The following is a 19,431-nucleotide window of genomic DNA, read 5'->3' as shown; positions in this document are numbered from 1 at the left end:
CCAATTAGAGACAGTCCCGATATTTGGGGCTTTATCTTATATAGACTCCTATTATTCCCCCACCCCCTGTCCTGATTTGTCACACTTGCTGTCCGATCACCCTTTTTTACTTTTCATATTATTTGTCAATCTGAATGTGTAAATCTAGTTATTTTATAAAAACAAAGGGAAATCTCAGTTCCCTTTCAACTTAATCCCAGGATTTGGTGACATCATGGAAACCCACAGAACAAATCTAGAGTTGTTTGTGATGCTATGTTTTTCTGTTATTCTGATCAAGAAAATCTAGATGACAAAGGACTATACTAAAAAAATATGAGCATCAGAATTAAAGCCAAATCTGGTTTTCAGTAAACAGCCCAAGTAAATGGATGGGTGCATATTTCCATTAAAAATTGTTATTATAAAATTCTGTAATAATCACTAGTTCAGTCCCCTAATGTTAAACAACATGTTGCTTCATATGGTTTCCACACTTACAATTTTTCAGTTTCTGAAGAGATAACAGGAAAGCAATCAACGATCCATTCATCCCACAATGTCCGAAAATTTATCAACAAGCAGGAAGGAAAAGATTGAGGAGGAAGTCGCAGCTGGCCTAAATACTGATGAACTGAATAAAAGCCCTCAAGAGGTTTCTAAAAGTGATGCTAGGAAAGACTCATTACAATCAATAGAGAATCTTGACATGGCTGGAAAATCATCAGCAAGGTCTCTTGAAAAAAAAGATGAACTCATAGTTGGCCTAAATACTAAAGGACTGAATGAAATTCCACATGAAGTTACTGAAGCAGATGCCAATAAAGACATCTTACAATCATTTGAGAGTTTTCAAATTATTGAAGGATTATCAACAAGTATGTCAAATGAAGAAGATGATGATGAAAACACAGCTGATTGTAGTGATGATGGAATGATGGGACTCCCCCAAGAAGTTTTTGAAACAGATACCAAAAGAGACAAAGTACAATCAGCGGAAAACTTTGAAATAGCAGAAGTATTCTCAACAAGTATATTACCTGAAAAAAAGAGTGATGAATTCTCAGCTGATCTAAATGCTGAGGGGATGATGGAAATCTCTCAGAAGATCTCTGAAAGAGATGTGGAAAAAGACACATTACACTCGCTAGAAAATCTTGAAGTATTTCAAAAATTATCAACAAGTGTGTTACAGGAAACAGGGGATGATGAAATCACAACTGATCTAAACGCTGAAGAACTAAACCAAATCCCTCAAGAAGTTGTTGAAGGAGATGCTAAAAGAGATCAGTTACAATCAGAAGAGAACCCTGGAGTAGCTGAAAACATATCAACACATACATTGTATGAGGTAAAACATGGGGACTTTATGGTTAAACTAAATGCTAAAGGATTAAGGGAAATCCCTCAAGTAGTTTTTGAAATACAAACGTTACAATATTTGCATTTAAACAACAATGAAATCAAAATTTTACATAAAAATCTAGGTAATCTGACAAACCTGGAAATACTATCCATTGAAGGAAATGGATTGATAGCATTGCCATCTGAAATTTCCCTACTTCACAAACTGAGAGTTTTGAACATCAGTCACAACCAGTTATCATGTCTTCCTAAAGAGTTATCAAAGCTTGTAAATATTAAGCAACTTTTTGTCAGTCACAATAACATTGAAGAATTCCCAGCTGCCTTGGAAAGCCTTGAAACCTTGGAAATTTTAGATGTTGCTGTAAATAATTTAAAAACACTGCCAGAAAATATGGTTAGCATGAAAAATTTGAATGTACTCAACCTTGATTCCAATCAAATCTTAATATTCCCAAAGGTCCTCTGTTACCTTCCAAATCTAATCAAACTCAGCATTTCGGGGAACCTTATTCAGAGTTTACCTAAGGACATTAAAGAGCTCAGGAGATTACAAGCACTTTCAATGAATCACAACAAACTTACATTTCTGCCTGTGCAGCTTTTTCAACTGGCAAAAATACAAAAACTCAGGCTGGATGATAACAAGTTGGAAGTTCTTTCAGACAAAGTTGAGAATTTGCAAGAACTTAGAGTTCTTAGTCTTGCCAACAATTTATTCAAAAACATTTCAGAGAATCTTTGCAATTGTACAATGCTGGAATGTCTTATTCTTCATGGCAATCAGCTAACACAACTTCCTAATAGGATGCACAGATTTAAACGTTTAAGGGAACTTTGCATAAGTAGAAATCAGATGGATAACCTAGATGAACAGATATCACGTATAAAAGACCTCTCCATTATAGAAGCTTCTGGAAATGCGTTAACGTGCATTCCTGTCGATATAAAAAATTGCATGCAGATAATTAAAGTCGACTTGAGCTATAACAAACTTTCTCAGTTTCCAGATGGATTGTGTGCACTGGTTGCTCTTAAAATCTTAAACCTCAGTGGAAACTATATTTCAGAAATAATAACTGAAATTTCTTTTATTGAAAATTTGGAGCACCTAGAATTAAATAGAAACAAACTGTCCTATTTTTCTGAACACTTGTGCAGACTTACAAAACTAATTTACTTAGATTTAAGTGAAAATGAAATAAATAGCATTCCAAAAGAGGTATCTAATATGAAGTATCTCCAGGTCCTTCTGTTATACCACAACAAATTTGTCTCATTTCCCAGGGAACTATGTGCTTTAAATAGTTTACAGACACTTGATCTTTCAGAGAATCAAATACAGTGCATTCCCTCAGATATTTGTAATCTGCAAATGATCAAAGATTTAAATTTGTCAAATAATCAGTTAGTATCTTTTCCATCCGAAATATGTCATCTTTCATCACTGGAGAAACTCAAGTTGTGCCAAATAAACGGGTTGAAGGTAAGAGAACATTGTTTTCTTTGGGCAAAAAAAACCACATACAAATTGCTGTACTGAAAAATTAATAGTAGAATTTCTTCTAAGGGTTTTTGTAATGCACCTATAGTTAGCAAAGAACAGGAACAGTTTGTAAATGGGCTAAAAGGTAACATAAATGTAATTGGCTACTGACTGAAAATGTCTTTTGTAACTTTTTGGTTATGAATTGATTAAAATATTCTCAGTGATGTAGGTCTGATTCTGACCTCACATTTATGTAACTCAGGAATCTCTCAGTTTGTCATTTTGATAAAAACTGAATTAGTTTGATCAGCATTAATCTAAGTATATTCTATTGCAGTTGCACCTGCAGTGTAGACTCAGGGGCCTCCTATTCTGATGAATATTGACAACCAAAATGACCAATCAGAATTGTGCAAATAATCCCACTTCTAGGAATCTTCTGTGTGAAAGGAATAAAACCTTACAATTTCTATTCCGTGAGTTGAAACAGGAATTAGACAAACACAATATTTATCATTGCAGCCTCACTCATTTCAGCAAAGATGATACAAAGGATATTTTACTTGTAATAGAGAAAATTGCCTCAGGCTTCTAAAGTCTAATTTTCTGGACTGCTTGTTTCTTTTGTGCTAAGGAGCAGAACTAAGAGATTCTCCACTAAAAAAAATCTGTCTACCTTCTCGTCAGACTAAAATAGCAGATGAGTAGTTGTCATGGAGAGAAGTTAGCATTGTGACACTCTACCACCAATGGAAATGGAAGCAAACACATATTGTTTCTGAAGCAAGCCCTTCCTTCTCATAACCCAGCACTTATACATTTAAAGTGTAAGGACACACAATCATTTGCTGAAAAACTGCTGGAGCTCACTCATAAAAGAATATTGGCTATTTTAATCTCTCTTGTCACCAAAACTTGCTGAATCAGCATTTCAACATCTGGTTTCTTACAGGGCTCTCCTTTCTTTTGTGTGTGTGTGTGCGCGTGCACGTGTGTGTATATATATAATATGACTTCTATAAGGGTACTACATCCTTCGCTTGCAGTGAAATAGACTTGGTGATCTAACGGATCTGTTCCATTTCCAGTTAGTATGGTAATCCTATTCACTGTACAGAGAAAAAAATAAAAAGAAAAGTCATTCCATTTTACTGTCCCACTGCTGTAAAAGGAAAAGCATAGAAGAGAATAAATATTTCTTTTCATTCTGACAACAAAACAAAGGAGAGAAAATATGATTGTTCTTCAGTTTCTTCAAAGAGGGCAAAAATAACTTCTTTAGTCACATTTATTAATCAAATAATTAATCAAAAGATTCCCCTCCTCCAGTTCCAACAATGCAGACACTATCCCGTAATACAATTGTTATCAGCATTGATAGAAATACCATTTTATTTTATCTAGAGAACATTCTTCTGCCGATTCTATGCCTATCACCAGGGCCGGCTCCAGGCACCAGCGAACGAAGCAGGTGCTTGGGGCGGCCAATGGGAAGGGGCAGCATGTCCGGGTCTTCGGCGGCAATTTGGCGGCGGGTCCCTCTCAGAACGAAGGACCCACAACCGAATTGCCACCAAGGAATGAAGCAGCATGGTAGAGCGGCTGCTGCCAAAGTGCAGCAAAAAAGCCTGAGCCAGCCCTGCCTATCGCCAAAATTCTTACTGGAAAACAAATCATTATCCATCAGAATGGAAGACTATAAGTTTTTATTGGTGGAACTGAGTTACAGAACATCATTTTATAAGTAGAAAAAATTACCTTTTCAGCTTTTTATGCAAGAAAATACTGTCATTTACTAAATAAATGAGTAAATGTAGCAATTATTTTATCTGTTTCCCAGTTAACTAAACTTCCAGAGGAGCTGTCTAAACTGACTTGCCTCAGAGAGCTGGATATATCTCACAATGCATTAAAAGACATTCCAGAAGGCATAGGGGAACTGAAACACTTGGTCAGCTTAACTGCAAATAATAATTACATTAGTCAGCTTCCCAAATCTGTTACATCATTGAGTGATCTACAACAACTCAATCTGAGTGGTACGTATCAGGTGCCCCATCCGTTATTGAACGCGAGCATAAAAATATTGAGCCAGTGGAGTCTATAAATATATTAATTAAGCAAACAGGTTGAGGGAGAGAGAAAAATGCAACTTCCCATTTTTCATGTATACTACAGTATCTGTGGTGTCTTCATACTATAGAACCTCTCTCAAGTTTAGCATCTCCTAGCATGTCTGTTGCAGGGACCTAACTCTGGAATTACACACATGATCTGATTTTACTTTCATATGAACGTGAGACTACTAAAGGCATGAGACACATGTGAGATGGCAGATATTAAGTATTAATAATTATTCTAGGTGGCTTCCAGTCAGTTACAGAGTTGATTGTTGTTTTTTGGTGGGAGGAATTCCTATTATTTTGTGGATAATATTACTTGGTTCCAAACTGAGCTATCTGCCTTTACACTCACAGTATAATATCTTGTGGGGACAAACATTTACTTGAGATTCAACTCTTCTTGCTCACTAAAACCTGTATCCACAAGGCCTCAGGCTTAGGGGCTTAAGTCTCGTTTATAGGCACCACTGCAATCCACTAAGCTCCTGGTTGGCTGCCACTTAACCTCATTGGCATATAAATTTTTGCAATAAAAGTTTCCTAGGTGCCTATGTTTCTGCCCCTGGGCATACATATTCCTGCCCCATTCTAGGCATCTGGAATACCTATCTCTCATCTAAGCCCCAGGACAATCCATGACTTGGGGGAAGATAGGATATCCCCTGCCTAAGTCATGTGCAGGGCCTGAGCATGCTCAGAGGCCACTAGAGATACACAAAACAAGTGTGTGTGTGTGCATGTGTGTAAAGGAGGCTTTCCCTTTAACCCAGTGGTTAGGGTATTCAACTTGGGATATAGGACACCACCAGTTCAAGTTCCTGCTCTGACTAACTCAGGCTTTATAGATCTCAGTGCTGTTTCTGTCGTTTTTTAGACAAGTAAAAGTTCAGTGTCACAATGCCTAAGTCCCTTTGTGGGTTCAGGCCTAAGTTTCTGGAAGCACTTAGGACTATCAGAGCTAAAGTCTATGGATAGGACCTATTCTTGGTTGTTTGGGAAGCACTGGTTCTGTTGTTGGTAGAGATTCTCAGCATCTCCCTTGGGGGCAAGTGCTAGTAGATGCTATTTTAAGGTCTCATCTCAAGAAATCACCTTCTGATGTTGACAGTCTCACTAACTATTGACCACAGTCTTCATGGAAACATTGGCTGAGGTGGTAATGGGGCAATGATGGTGGTCACTGGAGTCCTCAGATTTCCTTGTCTCCAGTCAATTGAGTTCTAAGCTTGGGTCTGAGACAGAAACTCTGATGCTGGTGGTCGCCTCCTAATAGTAGATGAGGAGTGTTCATCCTGAATCTTTTAGATCTACCTGCTGCCTTTGATACGATTTGCCAAGAGGTGTTGCTAACACAACTCTAGTTCCTAGCAAGGTTATATATATTAACTCTTAAGTGTCTTTGTTTTTTTTGTTTTTTTGTTTTCTTTTTAAAGAGAACCCTGAGAGTAGTTTGGGACAAATTGCTTATTTGCTTCCAGGTTGGTCTCATGTGGTACAACAGGATTTACTGTGTCAGCCCTCCTGTGCAACTTGTATTTCAGGTCATTATTAGGGTTATTTAGGAGACCTGGCCTACACTAGTTTCAGAATACTGATGATACCCAGCTTTATATCGCCATCATTTCTGAGCCTCAAGCAGTTTCTGTATGAGATTGGATGAGGATAATTCCAGACAAAATTGAAGTAATTGTCAATAGGTTATGGGGAAGCAAATTAAAGAAGTACTTTGGTGCTGCTATTTATAACACAGTTTCACAATATGGTGCTTGCTCAGTTAATATCTGTGGGCAAAATCAGTTCTTTCCATTTGCACTTGGTGAGATGACTGTAACCATCTAATTTGGTTGTGGGCTTTCACTAAAGTTTTCCATACATTTGTTACCTAAAGACCAGGCTACTCTAATGTGTTCTGTGGTACATATTAAGACCATGGGGAAGCTGAAGCTAATGATGACTGGCTGCAAAAATGTAAGTAGAATTTAATCCAATGAATAAATTGCACCTATGCCATGTACTAGACATCTACTGGTTTCTGAATGGGTGTTCCTTTTAACTTATAAAGTACGGCTGTCGATGCATCACAGTTAACTCAAACAATTAACTAAAAAAATTAATTGCAATTAATAAATGAATCATGATTATTCACAGTTTTAATTGCACTGTTAAACAATAGAATACCAATTGAAATTTATTAAGTATTTTGGACGTGTTTCTACATTTTCATATATATTGTATTCTCTGTTGTAATTGAAATCAAAGTGTATTTTTATTACAAATATTTGCACTATAAAAATGATAAAAGAAATAGTATTTTTCAATTCACCTCATACAAGTACTTTAGTGCAATCTTTTTGTCCTGAAAGTATAACTTACAAATGTAGATTTTTTTTGTTACATAACTGCACTCAGAAACAAAACAATGTAAAACTTCAGAACCTACAAGTCCACTCAGTCCTACTTCTTGTTCAGCCAATCACTAAGACAAACAAGTTTGTTTACATTTACAGGAGATAATTCTGCACTCTTCTTATTTACAATGCACCAGAAAGTGAGAACAGGCGTTTGCATGGCACGTTTGTAGGCAGCATTGCAAGGTATTTATGTTAAAAGATTTTAATGCTGGTTAAAAAAAAATTGTGTTAATTACATTTGTGACTGAACTCCTTGGGGAAGAATTGTATGTCTCCTGCTCTGTTTTATCTGCATTCTGTCATATATTTTGTATTATAGCAGTCTTGGATGATGACTCAGCACATGTTGTTCCTTTTTAAGAATACTTTCATGCAGATTTGACAAAACACAACAAAGATACCAAAGTGAGATTTCTAAAGATAACTACAGCACTTGACCCAAGGTTTAAGAATCTGAAGTGCCATCCAAAATCTGAGAGGGACAAAGTGTGAAGCATGCTTTCAGAAGTCTTAAAAGAGCAACAGTCTGATGCGAAAACTACAGAAGCTGAACCACCAAAAAAGAAAATCAACTTTCTGCTGGTGGCATCTAACTCAGATTATGAAAATAAATATGGTCTTCTTTGGATCATTATCAAGCAGAACCCGTCATCAGCTTGGACACATATCTTCTGCAATGGTGGTTGAATTTTGAAGGGACATATAAATTTTTAGTGCATCTGGCACCTAAATATCTTGCAACCCCCGCTACAACAGTGCCATGTGAACGCCTGTTCTCACTTTCAGGTGATATTATAAACAAGAAGCGGGCAGCATTATCTCCGGCAAATTGTAACCAAACTTGTTTGTTTGAGCGAGCGGCTGAAGTAGGACTGAGTGGACTTGTAGGTGCTAAAGTTTTACATTGTTTTATTTTTGAATGCAGTTTTTTTGTACATAATTCTACATTTGTAAGTTCAACTTTCACAATAAAAAGATTGCACTAGAGTTCTTCTATTATGTGAATTGAAAAATACAATTTGTTTTTTTTTACAGTGCAAATATTTGTAATAAAAAATAAATATAAAGTGAGTACTGTACACTTTGTATTCTGTGTTGTAATTGAAATCAATATATTTGAAAATATTTAAATAAATTGTATTGTTAACAGTATAATTAATCATAATTAATTTTATCATGCAATTTTTAATTGCTCAACAACTCTACTTATTTTCAAATTGTATTTTTAATTATATCTATAAAATAACTTAAAATTTGTACCAAATTAAATGTGGTTCCAAGTGTGATACCAATAGAAATGATGGAGTCAAATGTTATTGAGTCACGTACATGATTGTGATTGGTAAACATAAATGCCAAAATAATTAGAAAAATAAAATCACATTCTTAATAAAAGAAAGATTAATCACTTATGTTAAAATTAAGTAAATATGTTTTTAGTGGAGTGAAAAACAGTTGACTAAAATAGAATAGATAATGGCAGTAACACAGACTGTGTCTGTTAGAGAAAGTAAGAAGATTTTATTATATTTATTTATCTCAACTAAAGATAATGTACACAGTATCAAGCTCGTGTTTCTGGTAGCTGTGCTAAGGCTCCAAAACTGATACCTCAAGTCTTGGGATTGGGAATATCTTGCTGTATTATCTCCTGATTGTTCTAAATTTACATATAAACTTAAAATATTACTTTAATTGGTGTTTATACATGTTTTTCTTTCTTTATATACTAATTAAATAGCGTGCTTCTCTCAGCTAATTTTTAAGCTATTATCCGCACAAAAATTCGCATTTTCAGGTGCCTAAGTAGTCCCTGGAATTACAATTAAAGTTGCCCCCACTCAAATCTGAAATGGCACCACTGCTTCTCCCTGCCTGGTTCACATCCCCAGTGTGCGGCTGCCTGCTGCAGCTGCACATGCTCTGGACAAGGCTGACAACACTTAGGTTTGCAAACTGGCTGGGGCTCAGGAGCTGCACAGACCCAGCATCGATCCCCTTTCCAGCCCACTGGCTCCTCCAGGTGCCACTAAGGATGGAGGACAGAGCACAAGGAGTCTGGGTAACGCTTCCTACAGTACCTGTGCTCATTTAACCCTCTCTTGCTCTCTAGCACTGAGGCCTCGTGCTCCAGACTGACAACAATGTGAGTTTTTATATTATGGCTGAGTCTTCAAATCTTCCAAATATCTACTTTGCCATGTGCAAATGGCTAATTTTAAAATATAATACAGTATATTCTCTAATTTAAAGTAATTAGCTATTAGTATTAGCTAACCAGTATTTTTCCAGATGCTTGCATTTATTATTATTATTATTATTATTATTATTAGTTTATTTATGTATTGACTTTAGTTTTTTTCCTATTGATTTTCTGTGAATAAATGTTGCACCAGTGAGCTGCCATAGATGAAGTTTAAAACCATCTGTCTGTATATATTTTTATTCTCCTTTTGAGGATAACAGTTAAAACACATATTTAAGTGTACATTGTTAAAAAAATAAGCTTGCAAATACCTTTTAAGGATGTATTTATGTGCCAGATATGCTAAACATTTGCATGCCCCTTCATGCTTAGTCTCTCCTGTTAAAGCGATTCTGCTGTGGATAAATTACAGAAGAGTGATTAGAACAGCGGGACTGGAACTAGGGGGTCTCCTACCTCTCAGGAGGAGAGTGTCTATCTCACTTTCTCTCTCTAACCCAATGACTCTTTAAGTATTTATCCACAGTAGAACAGTCATTGGGACAGAGCGAAAGAGGAAGAGAGAATGACTCTAGTTCAGTTGTTAAAACGCCCCCTAATCCTGGGCTAAAATTTTTAAGGATTTTGCTGGATTTTGCATGGGCCTAGATCTGGTAAGTGTGCTCAGAGGGTGCCTAATAGATAGGATTGCCAGGCATCTGGTTTTCGACTGGAACGCCTGGTTGAAAACATTCTGGTCCGCAGTGCAGCGGGAGCCTGGGGCTAAGGCAGGCTCCCTGCCTGCTCTAGCTCCGTGTGGCTCCCGGAAGCGGCTGCCAGGTCCCTGCAGCCCTTAGGCATTGGAGTTTCTGCAGCTTCCATTGGCCAGGAACTGCAACCAATGGGAGCTGTGGGGGGTGGCGCCTGCGGATGCGAAAGCAGCATGCACCGCGCAGAGCCACCTCACCATTCATGGGCCTAGAGGCTGCAGGGACCTGGCGGTCGCTTCCTCTGAGCTGTGGTAAGTGCCGCCAGAACCCCACACCCCAACCCCCTGCTTGGAGTCCCCTCTCATACCCCAAGTCCCTCATTCCCTTCATAGTTCAGTGCTTTATAACAACAACAGATTATTCAAAATTTGTGAATTGGTAATTGATTTCTTTAAGGAAAATTTAATCTGAATTTTCTTTAGTGTAGAGCATATATAAATAGACATTTTGTCTTAAAATCAGATGACAGTCCAGTGGAGAGTTAAGTTCTATTGAAGCCAAACTCTAGTGCTCTACCACTTCTGAAATATTTTATTTGACGATTCTGAAAGGGTATAGAATATGTTTTTAAATATAAGTTTACTTTTATATGCTTGAGGGGAAACCTACTCCCAATTTATTTTTCTGTTGAACATAAAACCTCAAAGATCTCAGCCACCTGCAGTGTGCTGGAGTTGGGATTGTAAAGGAATATGGCAGTTTGCTTTGAAGTTCTCTCCCCAGTGTCCCAGTTGAGTGAAGGTTATGCATCTCTTCCTGCTCATCCACTGTGCTTTACAGTCAGCTGGGCTGCTTAGAAGTCCTGATTTGGAAGTTATTTAAATGTTCCCTGATTAGCATTATGTAAATAATTTTCCTTTTACTTACACCAGTGTAACTCAGGAGTAACCAGTTCAGAATTTCTTTCTGTTTCGTTACTCTGATCTTATTACTCTTCTTTTCCAGTCTCTTCACTGGCATTCCCTACCCTTCTGCACTGAGTTCAAGTTTCTTCTCACCCTCAAGGCCCTGCTCAACTTCTCTCCTATTTGCTTTTCTGCTTTCATTATTGTTCCCCTCTATTCCTCATTTTCCAAGCCTCCTATCTCTTTCTCTGCTTCTCCTGATTCCTTTGTATTATTCACTCTTGTCTTCACTCCTCTTCTTCCATTGGAGCAGTCTCCTTTTTCTTGTGCCTCTACTAATGGATCTCCATCTCTTCCTTCAATGTCTCCTGAAGACAGACTTCCTCCATAAGTTCTAACAATGACTTCTGTAAGATTCCCAGGGCCACCCAGAGGATTCAGGGGGCCTTGGGCAGGGCTGGAACTTCGGCAGCAATTCAGTGGTGGGTCCCTCTCGGAGGGAAGGACCTGCTGCCTAATTGCCACCGAAGAATGAAGCGGCAGTGGTAGAGCAGCCTAAGTGCTGCCGATTGTGGCTCCCGCCTCCCCGGCTTGTACTTACCAGGCGGCGCTCTGAGGCTTTGGCAGCACTTCAGAGGTGGGTCCTTCACTTGCTCCGAGTCTTCCACTGCACTGAAGGACCCGCCGCCGAAGACCTGGAGCGAGTGAAGGGCCCGCGGCCGAAGACCGAGAGTGTCTTGCGAGGTCCCTGTGGGGTCCGGGGCCAATTACCCCACTTACCCCCTTCCCCCCCGGGTGGCCCTGAAGATTCCTACTCTATTTCAAACTTTTACAAGCACCTGATCTATTATTTGTGTCTGGACCTTTCTGACTTATACCTCTATTATGAACTTGATCCAAAGCCTATTAAAGTCAATGGAAAGATTCCCTATACGCAAACATCTTGAGGCAGGGACTCTGTACATGGCTGAACTTACCAGAATCAACAAATAATTTTAAAGGAATTTCCTTGCTTTGTTACTCATGTACTGAAATTCTTTAGCTCAATAGAATACAAATATAATTAACTATTTGTATTTTGTCAGGAAATCAGTTAATATGTTTGCCGAGTGGGCTCCGACATCTTCAGTCACTGAAGGATATAAATTTTGATGGAAATCCTCTGATCAGACCTCCACAGGAAGTCTGTAAAGGAAAACAACTATATACCATTGTATGCTACCTGGAAAGTGCTGATGAAAGAGATGGTATGTTAAGAACAAGTATATTTTAATGCAGTATCCTGGAAAACATGCTGTTTAAGTGTTAAAGACTGTAAGTGTAAAATACTGTAGCAGGTATAAGAAATCCAGTGTTTTGCTAATTTAAGAAGTCAGGTTTCATATTTGTAATGTTTTCCCTTGCCTTGTCCTCATCCTAATGCTTACGGTTAGTGGTAACAGTATTTAATTATAATCTACAGTCTACCTAATTTTGTAGGGATCAAACAATGTTAATATCAGATGGCGTGTCTGCTGGATTGTACCCCCTTCTGGCCAAGCATATCACTGTAAGCACTCCCTGCCTCGGTTTCCCCTAATTCACCATCAATATGTTCAATGAGGCTTCTGAGGAGTCTAGTTTATTAACAAAGGCCCAACAAGAATACAAATAACCCTTCATCCCAGCATCTGAGATGGGAGAGTCAAGTCTTAGTTTATCTGCTTCCACCTGTATCTACTTCTCCTCTCCATCTAGCCCCTTAACCATCGGGGTTCTCTTGGCTCAAGTACCTTCCCTGGAATCAGGCCTCTTATTGCTACTTGGGAAGAGTCCTTCCCTGGAGCCAGGAGTCCACAGAGATCTGTCAACTGCATCTATTCTCCAAGGCAGCATGTAATTCTTGATGGGATGTGCTTCCTGCCACTGTTTGAGAGACCCATTCACTGAGATCAGGGATTCCTGGAGGCTTGCAAACTTTAGCTCTTTCCTTAGAAATCTCCTTTCTCTAGGAACATACCTTGTAGTCTACCTTTTCCGGTGAGCTCTCCCACAAGTTCCATGTCCCTATGAGCATACATTCTAGGCTCTTTTGGCCCAGATTGACAAAGGGACTTAGGTGCTGCAATCCTCAGCATTGCAATGCCTAACTTTTAGGCCCCTAAATGTCACAGGAATAAAACTTCAATCCACAAAGCCTGAGTTAGGCATCTTGGTTACCTTGGAATGGGATCTGCAAAAGCCAACATGCTATGCAGGGAGCTGCCTAAGCTAGCCAGTAGCAGCTGTTGATGACAGGTGTATGTCCTAAGCCCTCCTTCCCCCCCTTGGAGACAGGTGCCTAATTCCAGGCAGCAGGGAGATGTCTATCTCTGCTTAAGTATCAGAGGGGTAGCCGTGTTAGTCTGGATCTGCTTAGTGATCCATGAATGGGAACCAGCTGCCTGGAGTCAGGCAGTTGAGGTGCCTAAGGCATTTCTTATGGGAATAAGTTAAGTGCCTGCCTCACTCCGCAGAAAATGGCTGGAGGAGAAGAAAATAGTGGTGATGCCTAAGTGATAACTTTTAGCCCAGTGGTTAGAGCTCTCACCTATGATGTGGGAGACCCAGGTTAAATGTCAGATGGGGAGAAAGGATTTGAACAGAGGTCTCCTACCTCACACTAGGTGCTCTAACCACTGATCTATGGGATATTCTGATGCAACCTAGCTCAGGTAATCCCTTTCATGATTATTAGGTAATTAACTGCCAACTAGCCACCTAGGTAACTAATTATGTCCAGTCTGGGTTGGCTCCTCCTCCTTTACAGAAGTCTGTCATAGGTAGCCTGGGCTCTGGCTCTCTGTAATAGGCCAGCCCCCCATGACAGGTATCAAGTTTGAGGTTTTTAAGGAGTCTTATTGTGTTGAAGCTGCATATCTTAGATCGATCCATCTCGCTTCCTCCCCCGCCAAGTGTAGACCAGGCCTTAGAGTCTTGCATACAGTTATTCTTAATACTAAGTAACAAAAACATGGTTAAAGGGGAGTTAAGTCTGCTTAGCTGTGCCTAGTATCCTTCCAAAGGAGAAGTTGACAGTCAAAACCAGAAACCTGGATCCAGGAAATACACTGAAACAAAAACATAGAAAACCAGGAAATGCAGAGTTAGCATCATTATGCCGCTTTCCCCCACTAACTCTGACCCTCTGAAGATAGCAATAGGCACTAGGAATGAAGTAGTACCTCACCCTTCCCTAACACTACCTGCCATTTTCTCTGCCCCTCCCCCCCCAACTCCAACTCCAACTCCAACTCCAACCACCTGTTCATACTCTCCCACAGGCCCTTCTGTGCTCTGTGCAACACCATTGGTCCAGGGACCAGTAGTGGCAGGTTAACAGATATCATCCTGGATAAGAAGACTAAGTGAAGGGTATGGCAATGTGATCCCCCATATATGGATACCTTGGGGCATGAATCAGAGGAGTTTAAGTACTTAAAACTTCTTTAGCGTTTCCCCAACAATTCTCTTCTTCACCTTACTTGATTAACCACCAAATATATTAGAGAGTGGCATGACACAATTCTGCCTGTGTTAAGTGTTAAGATTTTCTGGTGTAGGAATCATAACTTAACTCTGCATTTCCTGATTTTCTAATGTATGTGTTTTATTTGGTTGAATGTATTTCCTGGATCTCTCAGGTTTCTGGCTGCTAATTTCAATACTGTGGAAGGGTACTAGGCAAATCTAGGTAGCCTTACCTCCACTTCAACAAAGTTTTTGATAGTGGGTTCCATTGTTTTTTGACGTTTCAGAGTGGTAGCCATGTTAGTCTGTATCAGCAAAAACAACGAGGAGTCCTTCTGGCACCTTGGAGACTAACAAATTTATTTGGGCATAAAGCTTTCATGTGCTAAAACCCACTTCATCAGATGCATGGAGTGGAAAATACAGAGGCAGATATAAATACACAGCACATGAAAAGACGGAGGTTGCCTTACCAAGTTGGGAGAGGGGTCAGTGCTAACGAGCCAATTCAGTTAAGGTGGAAGTGGGCTATTCTTAACAGTTGACACAAAGAGGTGAATATCCAAGGAAGAAAAATCACTTTTGCAGTGCTAATGAGGCCAATGTAATCAAGGTGGCTCATTTCAAACAGTTGACAAGAAGGTGTGAGTATTAGCGGGGGAAATTAGTTTTTGTAATGACCCATCCACTCCCAGTCTTTACTCAGGCCTAATTTAATGGTGTCAAGTTTGCAAATTAATTCCAGTTCTGCAGTTTCTCACTGGAGTCTGTTTTTGAAGGTTTTTTTTGAAGAATTGTCACTTTTAAGTCTGCTATTGAGTGTCCAGGGAGATTAAAGTGTTCTTCTACTGGTTTTTGAATGTTATAATTCTTGATGTCAGATTTGTGTCCATTTATTCTTTTGCATGGAGATTGTCCAGTTTGGCCAATGTACATGGCAGAGGGGCATTGCTGGGACATGTTACATTGGTAGATGTGCGGGTGAACGAGACCCTGATGTGTGGCTGATGTGGTTAGGATGGAACACCATCGTAGGACCTAACCACAGCTTCAGCAGCTCAGAAGGCAGAGAGCCTCTCTGTCTCTTCCCAGAAGTGGGAAGGGATTCCCATTTTTGGCCAGCTCCAATTTTAAGAAATGTATCTATCAGCTGGAAACATCACCAAGAAGGATGGGGAAAAATAGCCAGAGCTTTAGAGCCATCCGTAAAGTCCATACCCCACGCTGGATGCACTCTTTGTCTCCAGGAGTGAGTGATAGGGAGTTCCAAAGTTCTTTCTCCTAAGTAAGAAGAAAGAGGTGCTGCTAAAGCCTTATGCTCACACCTACTATAGGAGGCTTACAGAAGTATAAACTGCCCAGTTCATCTCAATGGCGTGTTCTCCTTCCCTGTTGGTGTCAATCCTGCATGTCTGTGCTATGCATGAAGCATGGCTGATCTTGGGCTTGTCTTCACTACTGAGGTAAGTCAACCTAAGTTACGCCACTCCAGCTATGTGAATAACATAGCTGGAGTCAATGTTGTTTAGGTCAACTTACCCCGTGTCTTCACTGTGCTGCATTGATGGGAGATGCTCACCAGTCAACTTATCTTACTCTTCTTGGAGAGGTGGAGTACCAGGGTCAACCAGAGAGCGCCCTGCCATTGATTTAGTGGGTCTTCACTAGCCCCGCTAAATCAATCCCTGCCTCACTGACTGCAGCAGCATTGATCTCCCTGTAGTGAAGATAAGATACTTATCCTGGTCTCAGCATTGTTGGTCTCTGCCTGTACCAAATCTGCCTATTCTGCGTTCCTCATCCCTGTGCATGTACTGTATATTTTTGACATGTACTGAGCCATCATTTTTAAAACAAGTAATTTTGCTGAGGCTGTATCTTGGGAATCTTTTAACAAAATGATCAAAAAATTGCATCTCAGACTACTATGCACACTGAAGTGGCACACCTACTTTCAAGCCAAACTGACGATACATATGGATTTCAGAGCACTTTGAATTAGTACATAAAAGATGTGTTTAGGTGTGTGAACTGCTTCATTCACCCACGTGGCTTTTTTCCAACTCAGTGAGAAAGCCTCATGGCGATAAATACAGCCTGAAACAATTGAGATGCATGAACTTACTCCACTGGTGTGTTTTGTTCTACAGTTTCACCAGTGTACCAATAATATGCACCCTGCCTGTATTTTCTCAACTCCCTACATGACTCCATGTCCTAGTTTTGTGAGTCTCTGGTCATTTGTTGTATCAGACACATCTTAGCTCCCTGCCCTGATCTGAGGGCTGTGTGTGTGTGTTTTCCCTTTCCTCCCCGTGTCAGTTGTCAGCTCCCTGCTACAGTCACAATACTGTCTGTCTGTGCCGTAACGAGAACCTGCCAGTTTTCAGTCCTGCACTCTCTCGCTTCTGCATGTCTTTGCAATAACCAGAGTCTTGTAACGGATAAGCGGCATCCACAACTGAAAAAAGATTAATAGCTGTACAAATGGTGAATGTTAGAGAAATTATATTAGTTTCATTTGATAAAGCATAACACTTGTAATATGTTTATATTCAGGGAAAATTTTGCAGAAGATATTTAAGATAATTTCTGGGAACATTTCCTTTGAAAATTTTGAATTTTTCTTCCAGAAACTGCAATTTAATAATGCTGAAATTAAATCTCTTGAAAATAACAGGTTAGTTACAAATAAAAGCTTACAAAATAGTCTTATTCTTAGTATAATTTAGTTTCTGTTACTGTTTTTATGTCATGTAATAAACTATTGTGATAGTGATATAGTCAAATATGTTATATACTGTGACAGACCCAGACCAGTGGGATACAGGACTCTGGTAGAGGGCAAATATACCGGTCACTGGATGAGTCGTTTTCTGTTCCCTGAGTGATCAGAGCAGGGGCTGCACTAGAGTAATCAGGAACCTGTTAGAACCAATTAAGGCAGACAGGCTGATTAGAACACCTGCAGCCAATCAAGGCAGGCCAATCAAGGCACCTGACTTTAAAAAGGAGCTCACTCCAATGAGGCCAGAGGGATCCAGAGGAGAGGAAGTGCATGTGAGGAGCTGGGAGCAAAAGGGTATGCTGCTGTAGGATTAAGGAATATAAGTGTTATCAGACACCAGGAGGAAAGTCCTGTGGTGAGGATAAAGAAGGTGTTTGGAGGAGGCCATGGGGAAATAGCCCAGGCAGTTGTAGCTGTCATGTAGCTGTTACAGGAGGTGCTATAGACAGCTGCAATCCACAGGGCCCTGGGCTGGAACCTGGAATAGAGGGCAGGCCCGGGTTCCCCCCAAACCTCCCAGCTCCTGATCAGACACAGGAGGAGTTGACTCAGACTGTGGGGAAGATCATTGAGGTGAGCAAATCTGCCAATAAGTGCAGAACCCACCAAGGTAGAGGAGGAACTTTGTCACAATACATATACTATCAAACTATTGTATATAGCATATGCATCTATTGAAGCCTTTGACTTTCTCAAACATCTTCTCAGTAGCATTTTTATTTTTTCTGTTTAGGTCTCTTGTATTGGAAGAGAAAATCCTCCAGGCACTGGAGAGCTGGAAAAGTGAAAACAAAGCTCTAACTCCTGCTGAAATGATAGATCAGTTGATCAGAGTATTAACAATGACAGGCATGCATTACCTGACCAACAAAGTGAAAGCTTTAAAACTCTATACACAGTCAGTAAAATTCTAAATAGCTGATGCATAAAAAAGCATTTTTATTTGTGAACAAGATGAAAGCTTGTGATATAATTATCTGTATCTGAAAATATCATTCTGAATGCACCGTAAATTGAGAGACTGAATGGTTAGTTTCTTATTAAAAGTTGGTTTTGTAATTCTGTATGTCTTTCAAAATGTCTTGAGTCCAAAAACTCCCCCCACTAACACTCAAACCTTCAATGCCCTTTTTTCTTGATTTCTAGAGTGGGAAAGAAGCATTTTTAATAAGCTAAAAATACATTATCTGCTTACAGTGCATGTAAGATATGAAATCAAGAAAGTAACTTTTTACCTGAAATTGTTGTATCAATCTGATTTCTTTATTATTGTGAGATCTCCTACATTTAAATTCTTGAATAATTATATACTTTTCAAATTCTTTGTTCGCCATTTTAATGGGTTATTTAGCACAAACTTTAGAAGGAGTATGTGGTTATAGACTTTTCCCACTTCTTTAAAGTCTGTTAATGTGTGTGGGAGGGGCATTGTCCTTACCTGCCCAGTCCCAGATTGTAAAGGCATATTGCCGGAGGGTAAGGTACCAGTGCATCAATGCCAATGCTGGCTTCTTTTATTCTGCCTAGGCGGGGAACCAAGGAGACAGCCCTGAAAACCGTGAGCTGGACTTGAGGGGTAGGGGTGTGTGTGTGTAGTGAGGCAGATTGGCTGCTCACAGACCCAGAGTGTCAGAAACCATGTAGAATATAGTTGTTAATTCAAAATAGCCTATTTCTTACCTTAGAACAGCTGTTATATTAGTTTCTTTCTGAGAGGGTGTTTGGTGCAGGAGGGTATGCTGACCTAGGGCAGGTGGTTGGGGTGCAGGAGGTGGTGTGAAGTGCAGGCTTTGTCTGGGAGATGCTTACCACAGGCAGCTCCCAGCCAGTGATGGAGCAGGGCCCAGGCAGGCTGCCTGCCTGCATGTCATGGCCTGATGTCGCTCCCAAAAGTGGCTGGCTGCTGTCACATCTCTGTGCGCCCCTGGGCATAGGCACCAATTTCCCCTCTTTCATCTGGGTGCTAGACCTCCCCTCTGCCCTTGGC

The 19,431-nt window shown here is 39.8% G+C and overlaps 1 protein-coding gene across 2 annotated transcripts; it reads left to right on the top strand.

The window, feature by feature from the left end:
- The first annotated feature begins 538 nt into the window (after positions 1 to 538).
- On the top strand, positions 539 to 18,498 carry LRRD1 (leucine rich repeats and death domain containing 1). Of its 2 annotated transcripts, XM_050939531.1 has the most exons (5): positions 539 to 2,830; positions 4,674 to 4,872; positions 12,253 to 12,414; positions 17,216 to 17,336; positions 18,178 to 18,498. In XM_050939531.1, the coding sequence occupies exons 1-5, from the start codon at positions 539 to 541 to the stop codon at positions 18,356 to 18,358; spliced, it is 2,955 nt and encodes a 984-aa protein (XP_050795488.1). In that variant the 3' UTR covers positions 18,359 to 18,498. The 2 variants fall into 2 exon arrangements, 1 of the variants encoding a protein (XP_050795488.1); XR_007772525.1 differs by lacking the exons at positions 539 to 2,830; positions 4,674 to 4,872; positions 17,216 to 17,336 and having other exon boundaries at positions 12,353 to 12,414; positions 18,178 to 18,252.
- The last annotated feature ends 933 nt before the right edge of the window (positions 18,499 to 19,431 follow it).

Source organism: Gopherus flavomarginatus, chromosome 2, assembly GCF_025201925.1.
Source record: "Gopherus flavomarginatus isolate rGopFla2 chromosome 2, rGopFla2.mat.asm, whole genome shotgun sequence".
Lineage (NCBI taxonomy): Eukaryota > Metazoa > Chordata > Testudines > Testudinidae > Gopherus > Gopherus flavomarginatus.
The sequence above is the reverse complement of the archived record's forward strand: the minus strand, read 5'-3'. Positions and strand labels throughout refer to the sequence as shown.

Coding starts and splice junctions, on each gene's coding strand:
- LRRD1 (XM_050939531.1), top strand. CDS start 539: ATGTCCGAAAATTTATCAACAAGCAGGAAGGAAAAGATTGAGGAGGAA. Junction 12,415..17,215: donor AAGTGCTGATGAAAGAGATG/GTATGTTAAGAA, acceptor GTTTATATTCAG/GGAAAATTTTGCAGAAGATA. Junction 17,337..18,177: donor AAATCTCTTGAAAATAACAG/GTTAGTTACAAA, acceptor TTTTCTGTTTAG/GTCTCTTGTATTGGAAGAGA.